At 36.1% G+C, this 26550-nt stretch overlaps 1 protein-coding gene across 5 annotated transcripts in view; it reads right to left on the bottom strand.

The window, feature by feature from the left end:
- The window catches only part of VIRMA (vir like m6A methyltransferase associated), a 61798-nt gene that overhangs the window by 22785 nt on the left and 12463 nt on the right, over positions 1-26550 (bottom strand). For 2 of the 5 annotated variants that reach the window (XM_089898897.1, XM_089898896.1), the window contains 13 exons: positions 25896-25944; positions 25586-25613; positions 24201-24369; positions 18176-18298; positions 17321-17593; positions 14302-15442; positions 10458-10949; positions 9246-9400; positions 6154-6236; positions 3727-3820; positions 3038-3582; positions 2278-2513; positions 1557-1809 (listed from right to left, as the gene is read on the bottom strand). In XM_089898897.1, the coding sequence (XP_089755023.1) occupies positions 1557-1809; positions 2278-2513; positions 3038-3582; positions 3727-3820; positions 6154-6236; positions 9246-9400; positions 10458-10949; positions 14302-15442; positions 17321-17593; positions 18176-18298; positions 24201-24369; positions 25586-25613; positions 25896-25936 (3633 nt within the window). In that variant the 5' untranslated portion in view covers positions 25937-25944. The remainder of the gene's footprint in view (positions 1-1556; positions 1810-2277; positions 2514-3037; positions 3583-3726; positions 3821-6153; positions 6237-9245; positions 9401-10457; positions 10950-14301; positions 15443-17320; positions 17594-18175; positions 18299-24200; positions 24370-25585; positions 25614-25895; positions 25945-26550) is intronic. The other 3 variants (XM_022584783.2, XM_022584784.3, XM_089898895.1) reach the window with 2 other exon arrangements.

Raw genomic sequence — 26550 nt, 5'->3', positions numbered from 1 at the left:
TAAGTGTAATTTCTATCTTCAGATGATTAGGTTAGTACTTTTGGTACTAAAATATTTTAAATTACTGTATTATTCATTCATTTGAATATATTTAATTTATAAAGAAAGCATCAGAGAAATAAATTTTAATAAATATATCCATATTTGAATTAAAAACAACACAAAAAGAAATGGATGGAGCAAAAAAAACATTTAGGCACAGTCTTCCAATATTTTCCTGTAGTTTTTATATATGTTTAAAATTCAAGTTTTTCAATGTCAGCAAGTTTACCTAAAAATAACTAAAAACTCACACTACTCTTTTTATACAAGTAAAGCAGACATTACAGAAACATTTTTAAGTATATGTTATCGCCTTTAATCAACTCAACACACTGGAAGCAAGTATTCAACTTGGGTTAGAACTACAAAACAAAGCTTGAATAGAACGGAAATATAATAAGGTGAGGCCAGCCAAGAAAGAGGTTTAAGTGATCAGGGCAGCTAGGATGCTAAAGTGTAACTCATCACAGTCATACAACCCAACGTGAATTACATTAACAAACACCAGTTGACTGCACATTCTGAGGTATAAAGACTTAAAATAAGCCTTTTTACCTGGTCCAAAACTATTTTCTACCAGATCCCCTTTTTGTGAAAACAAGTCACACCAAAAATGTTCCTTCTTGAATGTTAAATGTAACCAAACTGGGTTTTGGTTAGCTAGAAAAAGGTAATCTTCCATGATGGGATCCTATTAAAAATATTCTGCCTGGAAAAATCATATTTGATTGATTTAGATAGTAGGAGCATTCTGACAAGCTAAAATGCCATTAGGCATAGAAATCTCCAAATATCGCAATAACAATGGGCTCTAAAAGTTAAAACAATTCTCATTAATTCATGGAACTATAAACTAGAAGTCAATAATTTAAACAGCAGGAAGAAATACTACTACTTTTAGTCAACGTCTTTATAGATGTTTATAGCACAGTAGTCTGAAACACACTAAAATGTAAGTAGCCTGTGACGCCTTCAAAAGTTGTCCAGGGACTTCCCTGGCGGTCCAGTGGTTAAGACTCCATGCTTCCAATGCAGGGGGCGCGGGTCTGCTCCCTGGTCAGGGAACTAAGATCCCACATGCCGTGGGGCACAGCCAAAAAAGATTTTTAAAAAAATTGTCCAAACAAGAAACCATGGTATTAATTCAACCAATCACAAAACTATAATATTCAAGAGTGAATTGGCATATAATATAATTAGAAGGAAAATGAACATACTAGACATAACCAACCCCAAAGAATACAATGGCACATAAAGTAAATATCCAAAGACAGTGTCTCATAAAGAAAGTGAAAAACGCTATTCAGAGAAACCTGTGAAGTACAAAGTCAAAGAAAGTTATATAGCACCAAATCATTTTATTGTTGGCTCACTGGTCAAATTTATCTCCCTAAACAACAGTAGGAGTAATGAAACAGATGCGATCTCTTTGTTAACAGCCAAGATTTACATCAAGAGAAGCTTTTAAGAAACACATACACACAAAAAAAATTTATAAAAATAACTATAAATACCTGATCACAGAGAGACTGCAAAATGGATGTGATAAATTCAACACACTGTTGGCGAATAACACTGTCTCCAGGAGACCGCACCAAAGCCAACAGATCCTGGAATATCTCTGCATATCTTTCATCACCTTTAATAGTTCCATTAATTAGATGCAAAATAGCTAATTTACAAGCTTTGTGTGAAGCCAGAGCATCAAGAAGAGCAAGCAACCTGGTGGTTTGGCTAGTATACTGTTTTTCTTTATCTTCTGAAGTGCTGAAATAAAATCAACACATTTAGTGAACAAAATTCTTGATTTTAAGGCATTACTTAATAATTTGTTTTTCAACACGTATCAACTTACACAAATCTTATATAAAACATTTCATTCCTTGGGTATGACAACTTCTCTGGCATTTTACAATTACTATAAAATTTTGTAAATTCAGGTTTTTAATAATGTATTTTCTTAAATCAGAGTACTTCATAGCTCACCTTTCAAACACCCCAATCTTGAAACACGTCAAGATATCTTGCACAGGAAATAATGACATAAAGTTTCCTAATTAAAATTAATCTATATTCATGTGTCTGTGTGTCTGTATATATGTATATGTGTATATTTATATGTACACATATTACCTGAGCACACTAAACCCTGGTTTCCAAATTCTAAGTTAAAAAAAATGAATCTGTGTCAAAAATAACTTGAGGAAAAAAATTTTTAATGCAAAATCAAAATACCTTTGCAAGTCTTCTACAATCAAATCCAACACAGTTCTCATAATCAGAAGTGCAGTTGGTGAGGCAAGGTCACACAATTGAACACAAATACGCCGTAACATATGCTGAATGGGCTGGCAGGTTGTGCCAGAGAAAGAGCGAACTATTTCTTGGAGCAACTTTGCTTGAACATGAAGGTGCATGCTCCACAATTTTCGGGTGTTGAGTGCCACTGATATATCATGTGACTCAATAACCTGTTAAAAAAGTATAATGTGTACGTAGATTTTTAAAAATATTTATTTATAGTCACAAAAACTGTTCAGGAAGAACTGTTATGAAAAGAACATCTTTACTGCATGCTTAAAACATTTAATTTTCTGTTATACAATTAAACATTTGCTTGAATTCAATGCATCTAAAAAAATCTTATTGTTCTCAGGTTAGCAGTCAGTAGAGCAGAGTCCATTGGTGAAGCAACCTAGTTAATGGCAAATTCTAACACATGATAAAGGTGGGGGAAAAGGATTTAAAAATAACAAAAGTACAAGTACACATAACAGCATAATAAAATTCACATTAACAAAAATTTATTTAAAATGTTACTCCCATATTTCCTTAATGACCAACTTGCTTCAGTTTTATCTCACCCTCATCCAGTTATTTTATGTCTTTCTTAGGGGAAGGAGATGAGGGTTTGTTTTTTTTAAACAAAATCACTGGCTTTTTAAAAAGTGTTATTGCAGTCATTTATAAGATGCATGTTATATGGAAGTGATACCTGAGTTGTTTGCATGGGCAATGGTAGAGGCAGCAGCTCTGAAAGGAGTATGAGTCCAGAAAAAAATCCTTCAGGAACCTTCAAGATCGAAGAAAGAACTTCTTTTAACATTAAAGACCAAGTATTGTTGGCCAGAGTCTCTTCTGAGATTGTGAGCTTTTCATTAACTCCTTGTGTAAAAGTCAGTAATATATCAATGATATCATTCTGAATTTTCTGTTCATCACTATCCAAACGACCTGAGAGAGGGATAGAGCACAGGAGCATGTGTAAAGTCACAAGTGCTGAAGGGACACGCATGTCCTTAAACTCAAAGGATCCACCTCTCAGGAGTTCCGTTAACATAGTTTTAAGAAGAGTAAGTGTGCAGCGAGCCATTGAAATAGTAGTAACTCTGTGAAGGGTAGTCCCCATGTTGACATGGAGTCTCCAAGGCTGAGTCAGAATACTGTTCAATTTTTGCAGCACCCGAATAAAGGTGTCCATTCCTTCAGCAGAAAAAAGCTGAATGACAGCAAGATTCCATTTCAGGTCTTTCTGTTGACCTTTATATAAATAAGGGAGAAAAAAAGAAAAACTCTAATTACTTACATATTAATCATTGGTTAAGATTTTGAATATTTTATTTAATAAATGATATTATACTAGGCCTAAAAAATAGTAGTTTTTAAGTACAGTAGCCACATTACCTTCAACAGGAGGTGGTGGACATGCCACATTACAGAGAACACGCAAGGCAGTAGTAAGGCCAACTCCTTCTGGGGTCATCAAGTTATCAATATTCTTCAAAAATAAAAATGAACAGAAAGTTTAATTTCTTGGTACCTATCAGGCCCAGAGAAGGTATTAGTTAAAAATATGAGTTTCAAGTTAAGTACTTACATCATTTTAAACTTCTTAACTAAATTTAAAACATGAATAAGGCTAATGAAGTTTATAAAGGTTATATAATCTTTGGCATATGTTGTACCATATATGACATTTTGAACATAAAATGAGTAATTGCAAACACAAGTATATTAAAAAGTACTGACTAGGGCTTCCCTGGTGGCACAGTGGTTGAGAGTCCGCCTGCCGATGCAGGGGACACAGGTTCGTGCCCCGGTCCGGGAAGATCCCACATGCCGCGGAGCAGCTGGGCCCGTGAGCCATGGCCGCTGAGCCTGTGGGTCCGGAGCCTGTGCTCCACAGCGAGAGAGGCCACAACAGTGAGAGGCCCGCGTACCGCAAAAAAAAAAAAAAAAAAAAAAGTACTGACTAAAACAAAGGCTACATACAGATTATGTATGAAACTCTCTGGATTAAGAATTTAAAATAGCTCCTTTTTGGATACTCTTACTATACATCCTCTTTCCCAAAAAGGAAGAAACGACTGATTTTACAAAGCCCTGTGGGTACTAAAGCTCTTTGAAAATTGAGGAAGCATGATGGAATGTTTTAACACTACATAACATACATTTTGAAAAATGCAGATACCACAAGAATCTAGTTATGATGGCCATTTGGGGCATGGCTAGAGGAAAAAGAAATACAGTTGCCTATGTCCTTAGCACCTGCCCACGCTATGCTTCCTGGCAACAAATAGTTGTTTAAGTTGCTTTATTTTTGTAGTTTCCAAGGAGCAGCATATAGATGGTTAAAAAAAACTTAAAAGAAATAGCACTTTAAAATGTTACTAATTCAGCTTCTAAACCTCAGAGGAGAAACCTAAAAATAAGAAAATCCTTTTCCTCATATGTTTCCCACCTTAGGCTGTCTTTTCCTCTAATTTCTTCCTTGCTGCCTTTCAATAATTCACAAATTACGTAAGGCAGCAGGGAGCCACAGAGTGAAGTTTCAGTCTTAGATCAACTGTCTTTAGTACATCTTAGAATGAGAGTCATTTATAATAACCATAATTAATGGGACAAGGATTTACACAAAAATTAAAACTCTTAATTACAGCATGTATTCAAATTTCTACTACTGAACTTTTTATTGGTTAAGTACTTTAAGTGAAACCATCTGATATTTATTGGATACTTTATATATTCTCCTAACCATGCACAAGTACCCTAAATACCTGACCATCTAAATTTACAGGACACTACTGTACTTCTGCCAAATAAAAGACCGAACATAATGAAAAACTCTAGATATCATTTGAGGTATAAAGAACAGAAGAATATGATGGCATTATAGGAGGAAAAAGTACTCTTAGGGGAGAAGGAGGAAAAATGAGAAGGGAGACAAGTTAGTGAAGAAAAATTTGAAGCAGATAAAACCCAAATAGCTCTTTGTTGGTGGGTCAAAACAGCAACAGATTAGATAATATACATACATTACTTCAATAACACACTGCAGCTCCAAGACCAAGGTGGTTTACACACACAGACACACAGACACATACACAACACATATAGATCATCTGTTAAATGAAAAAGGAGATAATTCAAGGTCCATTCTGCCCCGCTAGTTTAAAACTTTTTATGCCATCTATGGGCACTTTTAGCCCTTCTTCCTATGATACACATTGGATCAGCTAAGGAGCAAAGAAAACTTTTCAAACTTCCAAAACTAACAATGCAATGATTTTAATGAATTTTTTCATTATGAATTACTTGAAGTGTATATGCATTTTTCAACTGTAATATTATGAATTATATGATTTTCAACTCTCATTAATTACTTCAATTACAGATTTAACCATCCCAAATTAACAGAACTAGTCCCCATTGCAAGTATCTGGAACTGAATCTACCAATTTTCAAGTACAAATTTTGAGGGAAATTCTTTTCCACCAAAGTTTAACTATAATTATATGTTACATTATCATAGCATTTAACTTTAAAACACTTTTGTAAATGTCATCAAAATGGTAGGTGATAATATTCCTATTTGAGAGGGAAAAAAGTAGGACAGAAGCTGGTAATAGAAAGCAATAAGGTTGTGTGCATCTGTGTTCATTATACACACAATTACATACCCATCTATACCCAGTACCAGTCTATACCCACAAGACTAGTAAATCAATCAAGTACACTTAACTGCATTACCTATACAAGTGATTTAAAACAGTATTACTACATACTAACGCAAGGTTCTATAAAATCAAGGCACTTTTAAGTTTTACTTACCTGTTTAACATATTCAATTAGGTTTGGGATGCAGTTAATCTCAAATCTAAGGTTTTTCAGAGGTTCAAGCCACTTGCCAAGTTCTTAAAAACAAAAACAGTAATTCATAATATAATATTTTAAAATAAAAGCCTTTATAACAAAGCCTTTAAAACAAGGGAAGTAAAGGTATTCTTTTCCTGAGAAAAACCATGGTTTTAGATTATCAGATCCATGTTCATTTCAATAAACTAAATTTTATACAGGAATGAACTTATGTCTAATTATTTAAACAAGCTTTAAAATGAAATGTAATGTCCTACTATACTGGCTTAGAAATAAAACAACCCAATCCAAAAATGGGCAGGAGACCTAAATAGACATTTCTCCAAAGAAGATACACAGATTGCCAACAAACACATGAAAGGATGCTCAACATCACTAATCAGTAGAGAAATGCAAATCAAAACTACAATGAGGTATCACCTCACACCAGTCAGAATGGCCATCATCAAAAAATCTACAAACAATAAATGCTGGAGAGGGTGTGGAAAAAAGGGAATCCTCTTGCACTGTTGGTGGGAATGTAAACTGATACAGCCACTATAGAGAACAGTATGGATGTTCCTCAAAAACCTAAAAACAGAACTACCATATGACCCAGCAATCCCACTACTGGGCATATACCCTGAGAAAACCGTAATTCAAAAAGAGTCATGTACCAAAATGTTCATTGCAGCTCTACTTACAACAGCCAGCATATGGAAGCAACCTAAGTGTCCATCAACAGAAGAATGGGTAAAGAAGATGTGGCGCGTATATACAATGAATGAATATTACTCAGCCATAAAAAGAAGCTGAGTGTCCTTAGGACACGAAGCTGAGTGTCCTTAGGACACTTAGGAAGCAACCTAAGTGTCCATCAACAGATGAATGGGTAAAGAAGATGTGGCACGTATATACAATGAATGAATATTACTCAGCCATAAAAAGAAACGAAATTGAGTTATTTGTGGTGAGGTGGATGGACCTACAGTCTGTCATACAGAGTGAAGTCAGTCAGAAAGAGAAAAACAAATACCGTATGCTAACACATATATATGGAATCTAAAAAAAAAAAAAAATGGTCATGAAGAACCTAGGGGCAAGACGGGAATAAAGACACAGACTTACTAGAGAATGGACTTGATGATACGGGGAGGGGGAAGGGTAAGCTGGGACAAAGTGAGAGAGTGGCATGGACATATATACACTACCAAACGTAAAACAGATAGCTAGTGGGAAGCAGCCGCATAGCACAGGGAGATGAGCTCAGCGCTTTGTGACCACCTCGAGGGGTGGGATAGGGAGGGTGAGGGAGGGAGACGCAAGAGGGAAGAGATATGGGGACATATGTATATGTATAACTGATTCACTTTATTATAAAGCTGAAACTAACACACCATTGTAAAGCAATTATACTCCAATAAAGATGTTAAAAAATATATATATATATAATTTAAAAAAAAGAGGTTACCGCCCTTAGATTTTTGGTTTCTGAAAACTTAAAACATTTACATGGTTACATCTAACTATACTGAATATTTTTGCAGCAATCAACTTACAACATTAAAAAAGAATTATAAAATTGACTGCTCATAAACCAATATAATAACATAATGTTTATTCACCTAATGCTGCCACTGATTCCCCCACCCCCAAAAAAGCATACACAAAATGTGTTCATTTCTAACAGGATCAAACCCATGGGGGGACATTTGCTGAGTGCCTTTTCCCTTATTATGAATTTTAAATTTTATCAATTTCCTAATTTGCCTTTACGAAGTTAAAAGTAATCACTATCACCCCAAAACTAATAACAGCAAGCTTTGTTTATAAAAGAAACACATGAAATACACCATTTACTGCAACCAAACTCAAAACTCTCCTAGAAGCTATGCCGTAAAACCTATACTTTATCACCAAAAATGTTTTTAGAAAAGCATTCTCACATAGTAAGTTCTAGACACTTTATAGGAATGAATGAAGTGCAAATAGTAGTCACCCTTCCTTGGTACTACAATCCTGAGGATTACAACTGTTTACATCTGAGTATTTTCCTACGCATTTTTAAATTAACTCTTTCATATATGTAGAATATATAGTGTTCAAATGAAAGATATAAGGAATAATAAAACAAATACTACTGTACCCATCACACAGAAAATGTAGTAAGGCATTAATACTACCTTTGAAGACGCTGCATACCCTCCTTTTATAAAGGCATACTTCAGGGGGGAAAAAATCTATTTTCAATATAGAAAATTGAGTGCAGTACCCAACTTTTACTGGTGGTATCGCACATAAAATTTAGGATTAAAAAGAAAAGAGGCCTGGGACTTCCCTGGCGGTCCAGGGCCAGTGGTTAAAACTCTGCACTTCCACTGCAGGGGGAACGGGTTTGATCCCTGGTTGGGGAACTAAGATCCCGCATGCCGTGCAGTGCAGCCAAAACAAAAAAAAAAAAGGAAGAAAAGAGGCCACATGCTATCATAACATTTACTCAATGTTATCAAATTTTCTACTTGGCAAGGTCAGAAAGCCAAGAACCAAAATAAAATAATAAAAACTTGTAATTAAATACCTTAAACTTTTCAAGACTGCCCACATAATAAGGTTTGCCATAAACTTCATTCAACATACATTTAGAAAATAATGTTCTTATTCATCATTCTTCACTTGAGAATAGCACGTGTTAACCACAAATGGATTTCTAAGTTGTACTTACAACAGTGTTGTACTTAGAAATACATATATAGAAAATACACACACATGCAAACTATAAGCAAAACTGAACTTCTGAGTTCATCTTTAATTCTACTTTGATTAGGAACTTCAACCACCCAGAAATTTCCATGGCTTTTCAGAAAAAGGTACTTTGAACAATTTCCGAAAAATCTTTTTAAGAACACCATATAAAATACCTCCATAAAAGGTATCTTAACTTTCAGAAAGTTAAAAACAGGGTATTACCAGGTATATTATCAAAACATGATAAAGTACTAACTACAGATATTCAAAGGCTTTTTTTCTTCACATATCATAAATGCTTAAAATAACTTCAAGTACCATACCTTGCAATTTAGCATTATTTTCATCTGCTTTACAAAGCTTCAAGAGAGATGCTGCATGCTGTTCTAGCATTTGGACATCACTGGAAGACTGAACCACCACCAAAATAAGTATGCATGCATAATTATAAGCTACTGACTTCTTAGACTTGGAATCACTGAAACAAAATAAGGTTTTAAAGTTTTTGATATGAAAATAAATTTTTAGGAACAATTTTTAACATTGTTTTCTACTTGGTTTTAAAGGGATCAAGGAATTTCACAATGAAACATGACTGACTTCCTGAAAACAGGAAATCGCACTTTAAAGTTTCACCTTCAATTCACCTGAAACCACTACTTAAAAGTATGTAATAACAAAGCACATGCATCAAAATGGAAAGTGAAATTCTATTAAGAAATAAGATCAGAACAATGAAATATTAGTAAGTGTACTTCATTAGCAATAAAAGATTAGGAAGTACACTTCATCGGTCTCCTTTAAAATGGTTGTTCACTCTGGATAAATAGGAACAAGTGTGATGAATCAACCTACCACCATGATTATTCAGACTTCCACTACAGAACTGTTAATATACAGCTAGGCATAGAAGTCACTGTTGTTTGCCTTTTACAGGTCCCCCCAAAAGATCCATCACTCAAGGAGTCATATCAAGACCCCGATGCAAAGGATGCCACTGCTTTGCATGGCATGAACCAGGAAGAACATGTTTCTCTTCTCATACACTAAAACCCTCTGCCCTATAGGGCAAGTTCTTGAAAACTACTGTCATTCTCAATCCCCCTCATCCAGTCAAAACACTTGTGAAATCCGAGCACCATGAATAGCTTAGAAGGTATTAGCTTAGAATACCTTAGAATAGCTTAGAATAGCTTAGAATAGCTTAGAAGGGCAGAAGACAGCAAGATAGCCCTCATGACTCTTATGGTATACGTATGTTCCTGTACCTTAGGATTCCCCTCCACAAAAATTAGCAGGAGTACTACAGCTGCAATCTTTGTTAACACCGTGGGGAAACTGGAAGAAGCTGCTATTTCATTTCTTTACAGCTACATCTTAGAGATTTCACCATTCTAATCCTTAATTAAGAAGTTATGTGTTACGTCAAAAAATTATAGTTTTTATTTTCAAAACACATTCTTTCAAGAAACTACCCCATTAGTGATGTGGTTTTCCAATAAAATAGAAAATTTAAGGATTAAGCATAAAATTACCCTAAGGCTTCTTTGGAATAGTACTCCATTAGAGTAATAAGACTTTGGAGATTTTTCTCAAGACTGAAAACATGGCCAACAGCTGATCTTCCCACAGGATTAAAAGTAATCAAGTAAAGATTGTGAAGAGTTCCCAAGAGATCTGAATGGTCAGTTTCTTCACTGGCTGTACAACGCTGAAAATGGCTGAACAGTTCTGTAATACACTGCAAAGTCTGTGTTGAGTCCTGTAGCCACAAGGCAAATGCATCATCAATAACACCATCAGATTGGAGACCTTCTTCTTCATCTTGATCATAAAGGTGACACAGAGCTCGGATCAACAAATTTGTTGCTTCATATTCTGACATAAAAAAAAGAAGACCCTTTTGTGACTGTGCAAGAAACTTTAAAACATCTTTTGTGGCTTGCAGCACACCAGGGTGTGCACTTGTTACTGGAATTGACAAAAGCAAGGTAACCAACTCCAAGAAGTGATGACTGTGAAGATACCTGTAGAAGAAGTAATAAAATATATGTTAAGTCAGTGTAAAACATTCTTCATTTATTCAATATTCATTAGACAGGAGAGAGGTAAAAAATTTAATGGCAATAATCCTTATCTTCAGCAATATACTGCTTTAACTAAAATAGTACTGTAAGTAGCAAGTCTTCTATCCACTAGGCCAAACAAAAGTGAAAGTTCTGTAAGGCTTTTTCCTAGCATTCAACGGATGTTTAATAAGTAACTGTAACAAGTTTTCTCTTTCCAGAATCAACCATGACTTTAAAATCTGGGACTTCCTTCCAGGCCACTTATCAAATGCTCCTTCCTTTTAACCATGGTCCTACTCGACCCATGGCATATCAGTATATCTGAATTAGTATATCTAGGGAGAATATAGTACATATACCATAAAAAACTTATAGTATATTCAGATTTACTATAGGTAGTATATCTGAATTAGTACCTCTAGGGGGAAAAAACCTCAAATTATCAATTTTCAGTATTTAATACAATAGACTCTTTTATCAAATCCAAGAACCATTTTTTTTAGTACCCATAGTTTTAGTAGAAAAAGTCTGAATTTACCTAACACCCCTAAATAGACCCAACTGCTACTGACAGAGTACTTTTACTGTCCTAAAAATACTCTGTGCTCCATCTATTCATCCCTCCCTCCCTCCCAATCCCTGGCAGTCACTGTCTCCACAGTTTTGCCTTTTCCAGAATGTCATATAGTTGTAATCACATAGCATAAAATTGCCTCTTCAATCAATTTCTGCTTAAACTCAGGCTTCTGTCATGATAAAAACACCTCCACTAACTTCTTACCACAAAGGTGAACATTATTATGCTCTAAGAGCATCCTTAACCACCTCATGGAACGTTCAGAAAATAGTTAACATGGCAGGCCTCAGAATGTTTATTCTTAGAAAGGCCTGCTTGCAAGGTTGGCCCTTGGCTGGCCTCTGGGGACTTGGATTTTGGGAGGGTTTCCGCCCATCAACTGGTAATAATACTCACTGCACCTAAACTGTTTATGCAAATAATATGGTTTACGCTGAACACCTGCTTTCCTTTTGGGAGTCTGGAATTCTGATACATGCTAGGTACTGGGTGCCTACATGGCTATCCCCCAGTAATAAGCTTGGATGCTGAGATTCCAATGAGCTTGCTCAGTACGCAACATTTCACACATGTCACAATTTGTTGTTGGAGGACTTAAGAGGGCCCTTTGTGTCTAAATGAGGAAAGGACTCTGGAAGTTTATTACTTGTTTCCCCAGGCTTCGTCCCATGTACCCCTTCTCTTTGCCGATCATGTTTTGTATTCTTTTGATATAATAAATCGTGGTCGTGATTACAACACAGTCCTGTGACTCCATCTAGCAAATCTCGGGGGTTATCTTGAAGACCCCAACATGGTACATTAATGAACCTTGCCGTCACTTCAAACTAATCCTTCCAAAATGTAATTATTTCTTTCAAAATTCACTCTCCCTCCTAATTTACCAGTTTCTGTCCATAAAACCACAGTTCCAATAGTTACCTTGGCTAGAAACATCAAAGCTCCTTCTTACTTTCTCTTACTAGGTTCAGTTGCCAAGTCCTAGTAATGCTTTTTCACAAACTCTCAATATTAGCACAATATTTGTCTTCCCATTTTCTGTAAATGCCACTATATCAGGCCAGGTACTTAGCACAACACCTACCACCTAGAATCTTCAGACAGGCTTATCTACCTAATAACTCCAATTTCTCTTCCATTGCAATACATCTTGTAACTATAATATAATCTTAGAACACTACTTTGATCATACCAGGTCTGCTACTCCAAAATATTCGAGATCCTCCCACATTCTAAAAACAAAATCCCTGGGAATTCCCTGGCAGTCCAGTGGTTAGGACTCAGTGCTCTCACTGCCAGGGGCCCGGGTTTGATCCCTGGTCAGGGAACCAAGATCCCACAATCTATGCAGTGCAGCCAAAACAAAAACAAAAACAAAAATCCAAATTCCTTAGTGCACAGCATTCAAAGCCCTTTATTTCCTAAAGTCTGATACCCAAACATACCTCCTCCAATTATGGGGGAAAAACAAGACTTAGTAGGCCATTAATTACTCGTTTCCCCTCACTGACTATTTGAGAGCTTCACCCTTTTCTTATACTCAGTCATCCTCAGTGCATGACTTCAATTCCTACTTTATCAAAAATAGGATCAATGGGCTTCCCTGGTGGCACAGTGGTTGACAGTCCGCCTGCCGATGCAGGGGACACGGGTTCGTGCCCCGGTCCAGGAAGATCCCACATGCCGCGGAGCGGCTGGGCCCGTGAGCCATGGCTGCTGAGCCTGCGCATCCAGAGCCTGTGCTCTGCGACGGGAGAGGCCACAACAGTGAGAGGCCCTCGTACCGCAAAAAAAAAAAAAAGAAAAAAGGATCAGTGAGAAGTGCCTTGTCTCCTCTACTGTCTCCACACTACAAAGATATCTGTATTTGTATACATATAAGGTTTCCTTTCTCTTGTTCAAAGCCAAACTCCTACTTTGTACTCTTGACCTCATCTCCTACCAGGCCTTGCTTTAACAATTATCATCTTACACTCCTGTAAGAACTCAAACTAAGGCAAGATCTGATAGTTTCAGCTAAAAACAGGAATGGATAGGTACAGATTTTAGAATGGACAAGTACTGATTTTCTGTTAATGCACTATGTTCCAAAGCAAGGCAAAAAATAATCACAGAAATAAGGAATAAAATAATAAAAATGCAACTTTTGCATTTAGTTGAAAAATTATTTACAGGCAAAATGCCAAAAAAGAAACTCTCAAAAATTAAAACAAAATTTTAAAAATCTACCGTGGGTACCTAATAATGGCAAAACTGTACCAATAGATAACTAGAGAGTTAGATGGCAGAAACAAATGGCAATTAAACCTTTAATATATCTTTAACCAGGACTGTAAAATTAATTTAGTAAAGTATCAGTTTAATCTACAATTTATTACAGTGATAAGGTACAAAAAGGTTTACACTGAAAAGCTCTCTCCTTCCTGTTCCATCCTCTTTGTACCACCTTCCCAGAAGCCACTCAGCGGTTTCTCATTTATTCTTGCTCACAGACATGCTTATATAAGCACTCTTGTTGATTATTACTATCTTTAACTTAAGTTGCTACTACAACTTTAAGTATTAACTAAATATAGCTCACCCACAGTAATATATTTCTCAGTTCCACTTATTTTAAAATATCAAGTGTCCTTGACCTACAGACAGAGTTAAAAAAAAAAAAAATAAACCAACCACATAAAATTGCCTCTAATGACTGGTAAAATATATTTCCCAAAGCCAAAAATGTCTTACCTAAAGAGAACAGGGTATGGATCATCCCTCTCTGGTGGTCCAGTAATACGTGCCATTGTTGGGAAAGACTTAACAGGAGGTTGGATCATTGTATGAGGTGCAGTTTCCATTAAATGAAAAACTTCCTCTAAGAGGTTAATAAGCTTTTCTATTTCCCCTTCACTTATATTTGAGGATTCCAAAAGATCCATATCCATTGAAGCCTCTACTTCATTTTCATATTCTGGGTTTGTTCTCTCAAGTCCAGTGTCTGTATCATGATCAGCTTCACTGTGGTTAGGAACAGAAGAAGTCTTCTCTGCTAAATGGTCACCAAGTCTTTTAATCTCTGACAAAATTTCATAGAAATGGCATTTCTGAAGAATAGCTGAACCAGCAGTGACAACCCTCACAGTCTGATCTAACAGTATGAGCTCCAGCAGTTTTTGATAGCCACTTTTTTCACTCTGCCTACTTCTTAAAAATGCTTCCATTCCTTCTGTCATACTAATGACACTGTCCAAAGCTTTAAATGCATTTAACTTAAGGGAAGATGAGACATGATCAGCAAACAGGAGCTCAAATAATCCACTGATCACTCCTGCTTGTAGCAGTCCCATGACTCCTTGGGCCCCACATTCTGCCAGTGAGGACACTAATTTGGTCCCAGCTTTGAGCTGTCGGACATTTAAGGCAATGGGTTGGCGAAGGGCTACTTGTAAATTTAAAGCTTGCATGGTCCAGTCTATCAACTGGCCAAGGGCGTCTTGTTTTGTGTTTTTCAATTGCAAATAACTTAATCCTTTTATTATTAAACTTGGAATTTCTTCTAAAGCTGTTACCCATTTTGCACCTCTATCTTCTTGATACAAATCCAACAGTTCAGTTAACTTCACTGAGGCTTCTACTGCCCCTGAATTTTCTTTATCTGGACCTTGATCCTTCATTCTACTGATTTCAATTTCAAAAGTAGTCTTGTATGGACAGCTGAAGTATAAGAGTGGTACAAGCTCCCTGTCATATGGATCATACGTCATAGGAGGAACTGAAGCTAAGTCTTCAGCAGTGTATTCAACATCAAAGTTTGGATACTTAAATGTTTCACGTTCCAAGTCAGCAATTCCATCTTCATCACTGGAAATTTGTTCATAACCATCATCCCCTGAAAATCAGTTTGAATAATATTTAGTTGTTACATCATTGTTGTTTAATGCAGACCAATCTGGTTTGTCAAAAAAATCATTTAATAGTGTGGCAAAAAATAAAAATTAATGATCTCCTCAACAAAATTAATTTCTGCCCCAACATCTTATCAACAATTACTAACATTTTATAGTTTCTAATAGAATAATTATGGAGAAACTTCATAAGCGAAGTTTTCTATTATACCTGTTCAGCTTTACAACTAACTCTGCTACAGATCTTTTCCTCACAAAATTAAATTAGAAATGTCTCAAAAAACAAACCAAAAATATCTCTTTCAGGAGGAAAGAAATTAAGCTTGCCCTCATAAGAGAGTATTTTTAAGATGGAAAAAATAAATTGATGGGCCAAAATTATTAAATTAACTAAGAATTAGTACCATAAATACCAAGCTACATCAAATATTTCCAGAAAAAACATTCTATGTTCTTTTTATAACATGAATTTCATATTCCTTCACTTTCACTTCTCTGTATTTACCTGTCACACAGTTTCCCCAGTTCTGTATTATGTTTTTAGGGAAAATCTGTTCATATAAAGTGCTCAGCTTTGCCAAAACAAAGAGTTTTCATATTATGACACATGCAGCTTTTTCCTCTATTTATTGATACAGGACTAGAAGTAATACAGGACCAGAGATGGAAAACTTGTTGGTTTTACTTTTTAACACTACTATTACCTGGCCGTGGTAAAACAGAGATGTGCAATTACAGCCTAAGAAAGAAAAGGAAATGGTTCCACAGTATTCCTCAAGTAACAGCCCTCTTTTGACATTCTTTAGCTCAAAACAATTTAGCCATAGCAATACACTCATATTTGAAAAGGAAGGGCCTATAGAGACTTGACTCTGGAATAACCACCAGATGTCTTCTGGTAAAAATCAAATTAACCAGCCTCATTCTCTCACCTTCTCTATTAAAATGTCCTCTGATTAACAAAGCCTGCATGAAATCTAACTACTACTTGCCAGTCAAACACAATAAATCTAAAAAGGATTTTGTGGTAATCTGGAAATGGGGTAAGCTAAAAAGATTATCACTCAATAACCCAATTATTTATATTTTGTAAAAGGGCCACTGTGATACTAGAATGGTCCTCTCTCTCACGTAGAATGATGCTCACCTGTACTATCTTATAAAAGAAAAAGGCAGATAATCTGTCATTTTACATAAATACTTTAACACTACATTCCATTTATTGGAGAAATTAAGATCCAATTAGCTTAAGTATCTTTCTGCTTTCAAAGGAAAAGTAAAGCCTAACTAAAGGACTGCATAATGCTGCCATATGTCCCTGTGTAATTGAGATTTTTCCTTCTGAATTTCTAAAAATAATGAAGCATTTTGCCAAAATATCTAGGTGGCAGACATTTTTAGCAATTCCACCCAGCTTAAAACACCACTCCTTTACTCTCAAAACAGATCACCAAATCCCTCATCACCATGTATTTGCTGCATATCCCTGCTTCCCTGGACAAAGCTGATGGTATCAAGGGGCAGTGATACCATAGCAAGCCAAAGAGACTCTCTCTCCCAGAAAACTGGATCTGGATCTGAGACACAGCCAGGTAGTTTAGACTGGCTGGTTAAAGAGAGGAGATTAAAGATGTGGGGTGAATAGAGATATAACAATTAGTTAACAGAATATAAATTAGAAACACAAAACAAAGAAGAGACGGAAATCCCAGCTCTAGTCAAGTCTTAAGGCCCAGCTACAATCTGTCTCAGGTTTCTTGAAAGCCATTTATCTCTGCTACAAATTCTTCTGCATTACTACAAGCTACATCAAGCTAAGTTTCTAGCACTTAAAACCAGAAGTCCTAGCTAATTTAACCCACCTTCACCTTCTTCATCTTCTTCACCTTCTTCCTCTTCATCTTCCTCTTCCTCCTCAGGGATACTATCTACTGTATGGCGATCATCCTCATCCTCATCCTCTTCTTCCTCGACATCCACATCATCTTCATCATCTTCTCCTTCTTCTTGTTGTTCTTCTTCTACTTCTCCTTCATCAGAATACTGACCTTCCTGAGGAACAGAATTCCGATCAGGAGAAATGGGCTCAAAGTAATCTTCTCTATGAGGAGCATCCTCTTCCTTGTCACCAGACACTGAAAAATTGAGGTTTAAGGCACAGATTATTTTAACTGTTTAAATAACATGAAGCAGAAGGATTGGATACTGCAACTACTTAATGACATTTTGGATGATTTAGCTCATAATTAATAAAGTATGCTTTATTAATTATTAATAAATATTAACAGTATTAAATAAACATACTTTAAACAAAGTATTAAATAAACACAGCTCATAATTAATAAAGTATGCTATGTTATATTCTAATACAATAATCCTCTTCTTTTTTAGCTATTAAGTAACTATACAGATTTTTATCTCTTCCAATACCTACTGTTTATCTTTACTGGTGCTGTTCTGTACAAACCACTATAGCACATTAACATTTTATTTTCAAAGTAATGTTGCTTCAGCTTCGAATTAATTAACTGGTTTTTTTTTCTTTTAACAAATTCACTTGCCGACAAAAAAAAACACAAGAAAACACTGTGCAGAATGGGGGCAGAGGATATTCATCAAGATTTGATTACCAGCATCTAATTTTTTTTCTTTAATCAAAAAGTACTATTAACATTAATCAAGAGGGGGAAAATAAACTATCACTGATATATTTCTACCTGGCAATGGCATGGGATCATCCTCATCATCATCAGGTGGAGGGGGTCCTGGTGGAGTTCTTGGTCCCCTTGGCTGTGGTCTTGGAGGGCTTCCATTAAACTGATCTTCTTTCTCCCCATCAGCTAATTTTATTAGAAAAAGAAAAAGAACTTTCAAATGAATAAGTATAGTGAAATAAATGCATGACAAAAATGCTATTCATCATTTGAGTTTTCATCTTCAGAATTTATTAACTTTTTCCTTCCTGACGTGTAACAGAAATTTTGCTAATTAGTTTATAATGGGAAAGTTAGAATTTTTGATGTCCCATATACCAAAATATAATGTATGTAACTCTTGGGCATTATCCCAGAAAAATGGAGACTTATTTTCCTGCAGGAAGATGTACATGAATGCTCATAATAACTTTATTTGCAAAAGTCAAAAACTGGAAACTACCTAAATGTCCTTCAATGATTGAAGTTAAATAAATTATGATACATCCATACTATGTATTACTACTCAGCAACAATAAAGAATGATCTAATGCACACAGAAAGTAGATAAACTTCAAAGAAATTATGCTGAATGAAAATAGCCCATCTCAAAAAGATCCCAACTTCATGATTCCATTTTGTAACACTCATGAAATAATATAATTACAGAGACAGAGAACAGATTAGTGATTGCCAAAAGTTAGGGACAGGTGGGATGGGTTTGCCTGTAAAGGCATAACACCAGGGAATACTGTGATAGTACAATCAAGTCTCTTAATTTTGGTGGTGGTTATGCAAAGCTAGACATGACATAAAATTACACACACACACGTATACATGTATAACTGGTGAAAGGTGAACAAGCTCTACAGATTGTAACAAGGCCAATTTTATTTTGATATTGTACTAGAGTTGTAAAAGATGTTAACTAGGGGAATCTGGGGATGAGTGCACAGGACTTCCCTATACATTTCTTTGCAACTTCCTATAAATCTATAATTATTTCAAAATAAAAAGTTAAAAACATACACACATACATATATATGTATATGTATATGCAATATATGAGCTTAAGTGTCCATTTTAAAACAAGTCAGCGAGAGTGAAGTCAGACAGAGAAAGACAAATATCATATGATATTGCTTATATGTGGAATCTAAAAAAATGGTACAAATGAACTTATTTACAAAACAGAAATAGAGTCACAGATGTAGAAAACAAACTTATGGTTACCAGGGGGGAAAGGGGGTAGGGGATAAACTGGGAGATTGGGATTGACATATGCACACTACTAAATATAAAACGGATAACTTATAAGGACCTACTGTACAGCACAGGGGACACTACTCAATACCCTATACTCTATAATAGGGAAAAGAATCTAAAAAAGAGTGGATATATGTGCACGTATGACTGATTCACTTTGCTGTATACCTGAAACTAACACAACATTGTAAATAAAAATTATACTCCAATAAAAGTTTTTTTAGAAGTCAGTAAATTTTTTATCCACTTGTCTTTTTTAATTTTTTTATTGAAGCATAGTTGATTTACAATATTGTATCAATTTCCACTGTACAGCAAAGTGACTCAGTTATACACATATATATTTGTTTTTATATTCTTTCCCATTATGGTTTATCCCATATTGAATATAGTTCCTTGTGCTATACAGTAGAACCTTGTTGTTTATCCATTCTATATGTAAAACTTTGCATCTACTAAGCCCAAACTCCCCATCCACCCCTCACCAACCTTGCCTCCCCCCTGGCAACCACAAATCTGTCCTCTATGTCTGTGAGTCTGCTTCTGCTTTGTAGATAGGTTCATTTGTGCCATATTTTGATTCCACATATGAGTGATATCACAACGGTATTTGTCTTTCTCATTCTGACAAGTCAATATATTTAACAAAATTTTAGAGTAACTACTTACCTATGTCAGATGCTGTGATAAGGCTACAGACAATAGGAAAGATCAATGAAACTACAAGCTTAGAAAAGATAAAATTAACAAACCTTTAGCTAGACTCACCGAGAAAAAAAGAGGACTCAAAATCAGAAATGAAAGAGGAGATACTACAACTGATACCACCAAAATACAAAGGATCACACCAAGCTACTATGAACAATTATACACCAACATATTGGACAACCTAGAAGAAATGGATACAGCCCTAGAAACATACAACCTACCAAGACTGAATCATGATTAAATAGACTATCTGAACAGACCAATTACTGCAAGGAGATTGAATCAGTAATCAAAAACCTCCCAAAAACAAAAGTCCAGGACGATGCGTCTTTACTGCTGAATTCTACCAAATATTCCAAGAAGAATTAATACCAGTCCTTCTCAAAGTCTTCCAAACTCGTTTACAAGGCCAGCATTACCCTAATACCAAAACTAGACAAGGATGCCTCAAGAAAAGAACGTTACAGGCCAATATCTCTGATGAACATACATGCAAAAATCCTCAACAAAATATTAGCAAGCCGAATTCTATAATGCATTAAAAGGATCATACATCATGATCAAGTGGGATGTATTCCAGGGATGCAAGGGTGGCTCTGCATCTGCACATTAGTCAATGTGATACATTAACAAAATGAAGGCTAAAAATCATATGATCATCTCGACAGATACAGTAAAATCATTTTTCAAAATTCAAATTCATTTATGATAAACACTCTCAACGAAATAGGTATAGAGGGAATGTACCACACCATAACAGGCCATATGTGACAAGCCCATAGCTTTAACATCATTCTCAATGGTAAAAAGCTGAAAGCTTTTCCTCTAAGATCAAGAACAGAACAAGGATACCCACCTCTTGCCTCTTTTATTCAACACAGTGTTGGAAGTCCTAGCCAGTGCAGTTAGGCAAGAAAAAGAAATAAAAGGCATCCAAATTGGAAAGGAAGAAGTAAAACTCGCTCTTTGCAGATAACCTGATACAGGTATACCCTGCTTTTTGGAAGTTCATTTTATGCCACTTCACTTTTACAAAAGACCTATCTTAGTACGTGTTTTCACTAACCAAAAGAAATCCAAAGTGGATTTTCACTTCTACAAAAAAATGTGAAAAGAGAAAATAAGTGTTAAGCATTTGTTTTGCACTGAGCTGTTACAGAGGCAACATAATCCCAAAGAGTGAGAGTGGCACTGCCAAGCTCCTTCTCTGGCAACTACACTCAGCATCTCAGCATTTAGCCACCATAGCTTTGAACTATGTCTGTGAGCATCTGGGCTTTATCTCAATTTATTTTGTGCGTCCATTAGCAGGATGTGTCCTAAGGTAATTGTTTCTTCGTTTTATACCATTTTGGTGTATGAAAGGTTTCATAGGAACACTCTATTTCAGACAGCAGGGGAAACCTGTATAATATAAAGAAAACCCTAAAGACTCCATTAAAAACCTATTAGAGGGACTTCCCTGGTGGTCCAGTGGTAAAGAATCCACCTTCTAACGCAGGGGACGTGGGTTTGATTCCCTGGTTGGTGAACTAAGATCCCACATGCCACGGGGCAACTAAGCCCACGCACCACAACTACTGAGCCTGTGCGCCTCAACTAGAGAGCCACGTGCTGCAAACTACAGAACCCACGTGCTCTGGAGCCCACGCACCACAACTAGAGAGAGAAAACCCACCTGCCACAACTAGAGAGAAGCCCATGCACTGCAACAAAGAGCCCACATGCTGCAACGAAAGATCCCTCATGCTGCAATGAAGATCCCGCATGCCAAAACAAAGACCCGATGCAGCCAAAAATAAAAATAGATAAAAATTTTTTTAAACCTATTAGAACTAATAAACAAATACAGTAAATCTGTAGGACACAAGATCAATACCCAAAAATAGGTTGCGTTTCTATACACTAATAATGAACTACGAGAAAGAGAAATTAAGAAAATCCCATTTACAATTGTATCCAAAAGTATAAAACACTTAGGAATAAATTTAAACAAGGACATGAAATACATGTATGTTGAAAACTACAAGACATTGATGAAAGAGACTGAAGGGGACACAAATAAATGAAAAGATATTCTGTGCCCATGGACGGGAAGAATTAATACTGTTAAAATGTCCATACTAGGGGGAATTCCCTGGCGGTCCAGTGGTTAGAATTCCACACTTCCACTGCAGGGGGCCTGGGTTCAATCCCTGGTCAGGGAACCAAGATCCCACAAGCCGCACAGCATGGCCAAAAAGAAAAAAGTCCACACTCCCCTAAGCAATATACAAATTCAATGCAATCCCTACCAAAATTCCAATGGCATTTTTCACAGAAATAGAACAACAATCCTAAAACTTGTATAGAACCATAAAAGACCCCAAAGAGCCAAAACAATCTTGAGAAAGAATAAAGCTGGAGGTATCACACAACATTACAAACAATGTTACAGAGCAATAGTACTTTAAACAGTATGGTATTGGCATAAAAAGAGACACAAAGGTCAATGGAACAGAACAGAGAGCCCAGAAATAAATCCATGCATATATGGTCAATTAATTTACCTGTGCTTAGCAGGTACTATATAAGAAAAAAGATTAAACTACAGTGTGTGACCACCATCAGAGCAAAGATCTCACACCACACTATCATATAAGGATTTAAGAGAAACAATGGTCATTTTACTTGTGCTCATAAAATGCTAATTGTAAAGCAAAATATTTTTCCCTATGACCTCAATTATAATTTCAAAATTTATTCCCAAATCTCCTTAGCTCAACAGCTTATGAGTAATACTAGAGTGAGGAAAGGAGACCCTGGAAAACATGAGTCCAGCTGTCTGCTCTATAAAATGAAAGTCACTAAAGTTCATTAGAGGTTTTTTGCTTTTTTATAAAGTTGCTTGTGCTTTATTTTTTAATATTTATTTATTTATTTGGGCTGCACCAGGTCTTAGCTGCAGTACGTGGACTCTTAGTTGTGGCATGCAGACTCTCAGTTGCAGCACACGAACCCTCAGTTGCGGCATGCATGAGGGATCAGTTTCCCGACCAGGGATTGAACCCAGGCCCCGTGCATTGGAGCACAGAGTCTTACCCCTGAACCACCAGGGAAGTCCCTGTTTGTTTTATTTTTTTTTGCCCTGTCATGAGGCACGTGGGATCTTAGTTCACCGACCAGGGATTGAACCCACGCCCCCTGCATTGGAAGTGGGGAGTCTTAACCACTGGACCGCCAGGGAAGTCCCTAGAGTTTTTATTTTTCTTGTCTTGAATTAATAAGCAAAAGGTTCTCAAAAGCAGGAAAATCTGCCTTAGCTAAGATTTGGACATCTAAGGAAATTTGAAATGCAGTCCTGATAAAACAAATGCCATTAACACAAGTATTCCAAAAACACATACCATATTTACTGCCTATTCTTCAGTTCTTTGAAAGACAATTTTCATAGTAAACCATGAATAACCATGGATTATATTATCATATACATATTTTAAATGAAAAAAAAAAACCTTGGGTCAATTAAAAAAGCATTTTTGCAAAGTAGTGGAGGAAAATAAAACGCAACCACTTCAACATAAAAGACACTCTTATAGGAAAGAATGGGAGATTGGCAGATAACTTGTCAAACCTTAAACAAGGTTCAAAAAGCAGAAGAGTTCTTTGAGTTACCTTTTCCTACTATAATGAACATAAGTGTCACTGATAAAAGCAAATTTAAAATTCTCACCATGGGGACATCCCTGGTGGCGCAGTGGTTAAGAGTCCACCTGCCAAGGCAGGGGACATGGGTTCGATCCCCAGTCCTGGAAGATCCCACATGTCGTGGAGCAACTAAGCCCATGAGCCACAACTACTGAAACCCACGTGCCCTAGAGCCCATGCACCACAACTACTGGGCCCATGCACCACAACTACTGAAGCCCACGTGCCTAGAGCCCATGCTCTGCAACAAGAGAAGCCATCGCAATGAGAAGCCCACACACTGCAACGAAGAGTAGCCCCTGCTCGCCACAACTAAAGAAAGCCCGTGCGCAGCAATGAAGACCCAAAACAGCCAAAAGTAAGTAATAAAATTAAATTAAATTCTCACCATGTTTTGGATTCCTTTTCAAACTTGGCTGTGGCTGGGGAGGTGGTGGAGGTGGAGGTGGAGGTGGTGGAGAGTCTCTGTCATGACTTATGACTCTATCCACTGATCCATATATTGCCAGTGTCAGACAGTTGTACCAGCCTCTTAGCACCAAACCATCAGTATTCACCTGATTTGGGGGGAGGGGGAGGGGAAGAGATATCTTTCAAATGAATGTTTTACTATGTCAGAAGTAAACTGGTATCAAATTACTTTGTGGTTCAACTAAAGTATAAAAGTATGCTGAAAATGCAAAGGTCAATATTGGTGGAAATTCACCCAGAGGCACAACTTTTGCATGGCCCTCCAGAGTTACCATACCTAAAACTGTCTCAGGACTACATCTCCCCAGTTCTATACTTTAGGCCAATCCTATTCAAAAAGCATAACCAGATTCCCAACCAAGAGAAGAGAAATGAGAAGGAAATTAAGGGGGAGCTACTGCCAATTCATAAATTAAACCCAAATAGTTATAGGGGTCATGGAGATACACAAGAGTACAAATTGTGCCCAGTCTCAAGAATTATAAAGCCTATAAAATTATACAGCATTCTTTTTACGTGACATGCAGGTATATTCAATGTATCTATATTGTACTTAAAAAGTAAGGGTAACCAGAGGCATTAAACAAATTGTTTTTGCAAAGAAACTTTATCCTAAAAAGATCAAAGACTTTATCAATGCCATTAACCCTCAATATTTCCTTACAAAATAACTTTACGTTTTTCAGAGCTTATCTATTAATCACTCTATCTTCACAATAACTATGAGAGGTAATCAGAGCAAATATTATCAACAAATAAGAAAATGAGAGTGTCAGTAGAAAAATTTGGCTAGAAACCAAAGCCCCTGACTTCTGAGTTCTCCTCCCACTCTACAGTGTTGGATAAAGATGAAATAATAAGTGGTAATGGAACCCTAGAGGAAGGGTTCTAGAGGAAGAAAAAAATTATTATTCTCCTTGCTAACCTTAGCAAACTCTAGCAAAGGGAAATCAGGGACCAGAAGAAAGGCTCAAAGACTATGCCCACGGATTAATAGACTCTAAACAGAAATACCACTGGAAGGAAGATAAATAGATAAAGAATACAATTTTTAGTCTAAACAAGGTGCAGAGGATTAAATACCCATCCCCCACCAAAAACAAACAGCAGGCTGAGTAGTCCCATATTAGATCACCATGATTTTTGGATTTCGGCTCTTCCATGATTCAGATCTTTTAGATGCTTTCAGAATGGCATTTGGTATCAAGAAAAAGACACTTCTGATACACAAGGAAGAAGTATGAAATATGAATTTTTAAAGAAAACTTAATTAAGGTACAATGGTGTTTAATAATAATTTACCTGCCTGTCATCTTCTGAATTTGCCCACCTAAATGAAAAGAAGGAAAAGCACAGATGCTGGCTTCTTCCTGACCCAAGTATAAAATTAGAATAAAGAGCTATATGGGTAGATAATAGCATTACAATGTCTTTGCTCCATTTTAAAATAGCTTCTGGAATACAAGAGGAATCAGACAAGAAATGATGATATTCTGCAGAACTAGAACCAAGTAAGTTGACATTCTGCATCACTGGTTTATCTGGATCAAAAACTCTGAATGGAGGTGAGAACAACAGTAGTAACAAGTTGAAAACTGACTTCTACAATTACCTTTGAGTTGGGTCTAAAGATGATAGAAGTATTCTCATCATATTCCAGGCTGCCAAAAGAGTAGGAATAAATATATAGGCTCAAACACTGAACATCACAGTTCATGAAGAAGTTTTTCTAGATTCATATATTTCAATCAAATGCTAGATTTGTGTTTTAATGAACTACAAAGTTTGGGTTTAATTTACTCTCCACAAAATGATATCAAGAAAAAGTATAAAACAAACCCCCAGAGACTCTGGTTCAATTGCTTTGAGGTGTGTGTGAGAATCAATGTTTGTTTAAAAGCACCCCAGGTAATTCTAATGTACAGCCAGAGTAGAGATCCATAGCGTTATAGTCTTCAAAAAAAATGTATACTGGGACCAAAATTTTTAAAAAGCACCTATTTTCATCAGGTACTGACATAAAAATAACATTCTATAATATAAAAAATTAGCTGCTTCAGATTACCTAGGTTCCCTTCATTTTAAAAAGAAGTTAAATTACCAATATAATTTAATAATAAATGAGTGGAGAATCAATAAAAGAATAAGCAAAATCTAGAAAACTTAATTCCTGACAGGGACAGAAAATTTTCCATTTTTAAGCTGCCTTTAAAAAATTGTTATTTTATAAATGAATTTTTATAAATGAGTAAACCCATCTAACGGTT

The sequence above is a fragment of the Delphinapterus leucas genome, chromosome 17, assembly GCF_059928025.1.
Source record: "Delphinapterus leucas isolate spDelLeu-1000000601 "Yukka" chromosome 17, BTC_Dleu_Yukka2, whole genome shotgun sequence".
Lineage (NCBI taxonomy): Eukaryota > Metazoa > Chordata > Mammalia > Artiodactyla > Monodontidae > Delphinapterus > Delphinapterus leucas.
The sequence above is the reverse complement of the archived record's forward strand: the minus strand, read 5'-3'. Positions and strand labels throughout refer to the sequence as shown.